At 34.5% G+C, this 2500-nt stretch overlaps 1 protein-coding gene across 1 annotated transcript in view; it reads left to right on the top strand.

Moving 5' to 3' along the window:
- The window catches only part of Mfe2 (peroxisomal Multifunctional enzyme type 2), a 16301-nt gene extending 13822 nt beyond the window's left edge, over positions 1-2479 (top strand). The window contains exons 15-16 of the mRNA XM_027370240.2: positions 191-385; positions 781-2479. Of these exons, the coding sequence (XP_027226041.2) occupies positions 191-385; positions 781-1004 (419 nt within the window). The 3' untranslated portion in view covers positions 1005-2479. The remainder of the gene's footprint in view (positions 1-190; positions 386-780) is intronic.
- Positions 2480-2500: the final 21 nt, after the last annotated feature.

Genomic DNA, 2500 nt, shown 5'->3' with positions numbered 1-2500 from the left:
TATACAAAAGACATCAGAGCTATTCGATCCAATGTAGGGAGACCGTATATCAGATTTAGACGTGTTCTGATATCAAGAAAATGAGTTATCTTTATTTGAAAGGCAGCAGACTTTACCAGCCCTTAGTTATGAAGCAGAAATAATTTTTGTTGTAAGGGCAACGCAGTCATCAGTCCCCTCGCTTTCTCAGGTGGCTATGTGGATATTGTAGAAAGCGGAGCCCCCGCTGAATCTGCATCCGCTCCATCTAAGCCAGAACTCGCCAGTGCAGCAGTCTTCCATGAAATGTCACAGCGTCTGGCTGGCGATCCAGATATGGCTAAAAAAGTGAAGGCTGTTTTCCTGTGGAACATAAACTTGGACAAGAAGCCAGTTGGGCAGTGGAGTGAGTGTGATTCTTCTTTGTCTTTTACTTTTTTCATCTTTTTTTTTATATTTTATATATATATATATATATATATATATATATATATATATATATATATATTTTTTTTTTTTTTTTTTTTTTTTTTTTTTTTTTTTAATCTTCTTTTCTTTTTTCTTTTTTCTTTATGTTTTGTTATTTGTGTAAGATGGTGATTGATATTAGGAAAAGTTTTTATATATACATCCATTATTAGCTGCATTATCAATGATATAGTGTTGCTGATTTCTCTGAAGTTGTGTGTTAAATAATACTGCAAAGAAAGTACCAGTTATTTGCCCAGTTATTAGCCCCATACTGCTTCATACCTCCACATGACACAAAGCCAACTAAGTTCCAAACATATTCCTTCACAGCGGTAGACCTGAAGAACGCCCCGGGCTCCATCTACGAGGGAGCGCCACGCAATGGACTCAAACCCGACGTCACCCTCACCCTGGAGGATGCCGATTTGGTTGCCATGGTGACTGGGAAGCTCAACGCCCAGAAGGCCTTCATGTCCGGCAAACTCAAGGTCTCCGGGAAAGTGATGCTGACCCAGAAGTTGCAGGGCCTGTTGAAGCCCCAGGCCAAGATGTGAGGGGTTTAATGGAGGGTTGGGGGGGGGGTGATGGGGTAGGAGGGGTTAGAGGGGAGAAGGGGAGGATGGATTGGCGGGGAGGAAATGGTGGAAGATGCATTTAATTGTGGAGGATGTCAGGACAGACTAATGGTTTACTGTTATATTTTGTTGACTTTTCTTCTTACAGATTTGTATTAGTCATTTGTTGAACACACACAAGTGCACACACATACATACACCCACATGCACAAGCACACAAATAAGCACACACATACATACAACCATATGCACACACATTTTTATGTATGCACACGTTTGCAAGTATATTGTGAAGTTGGTTGTAATACTTTTTTGTAAATATGATCCTTTTAAGTTGTTATTAAGGAAACATTGCTTTCAGAAATAAGATTTATTGTAGAATATCAAATTTATTTTAGATTTTTAAAATTTCAGTTATCAGAGGTTTTATTATGAAATATATTCTTATAGACTTAGTAAATAATTTTAAAATGCTGAATTATTTTTAAGTATGGAATTACCTAAAAGTTTTCCTGAGGTTCTAGTGCTTTGCAAAAAGGTTTTAAGGAAAATTCTTTGAATTCATTTAGAATATTTAATGCACTTTCATGTTGTACAAAGAGATACAAGTTTTTATTCATTTTCATTATGTATTGTGTAATCTGTGCAGTATTCCAGCAGATAGCAAGTGTTTCTCAGGAATTTCAGGTCATTAATATGGGATATATTATGAAACATACTTCATAATTAGTAACTGAAAGAAAGGCTTGTAATGACATAGCAAGAAGAAATTTTAAAAAGTGTAATATGGTTATAACAGGTTTGCAAAGAAAATGAAAAAGGAAAAGGTATGATGACATTTTTGAAATGAATGTAATAGTAGATTATGTCTATTTTGAAAAGGAAGTTACTTTAACTAAGGCTGCTGTTTCATCTTTGTAGTTACACAGTGTTATGTATTACGTTGTTTTTCACCAACATGTTTCGTGGTGGCATATACCCATGACTAATATAAAGTATAAAATGAGTATCGGCCTTAATATAATGTTCTGAAACTATAGATACTCTCATGAAGTAAGCTCAGTACTGCATTTTCATTGATATTTCAGTTGTGTTCATGTAATTGAATCGAAGAGGTTTCTTTTCATGCTTATTTCTTAATAGTCCCGGTCACTCTCTCAGTCACTCAAGTGTTTGCACAAATTGTACATATACCAAGAAAGAATATGATAAAGATCATTATACTTTTTTCAACCATTAGGCATAAGAGGTTTGTCAGTTTATGAATGATTTACATTTCAAGAAGATGTTTGTGTCTAGTTATGGATTCTGATCTTGTTAAAAGAAATTGAATTGAAAAGCATTTTGAGAATTAAGTGAATGAGTAGGAAGTAAAACGTTTTTATATTTTTCTTTTTAGTGATGTACTTGTTAAAGAGATTTTATGTAGGGAAATCAATAAAATTCCAAATATACTATATTGTTTACCTTCCTAG

Source organism: Penaeus vannamei, chromosome 13, assembly GCF_042767895.1.
Source record: "Penaeus vannamei isolate JL-2024 chromosome 13, ASM4276789v1, whole genome shotgun sequence".
NCBI lineage: Eukaryota > Metazoa > Arthropoda > Malacostraca > Decapoda > Penaeidae > Penaeus > Penaeus vannamei.
Note: the sequence above shows the minus strand (reverse complement) of the source record. Positions and strands in the feature narration are given on the sequence as shown.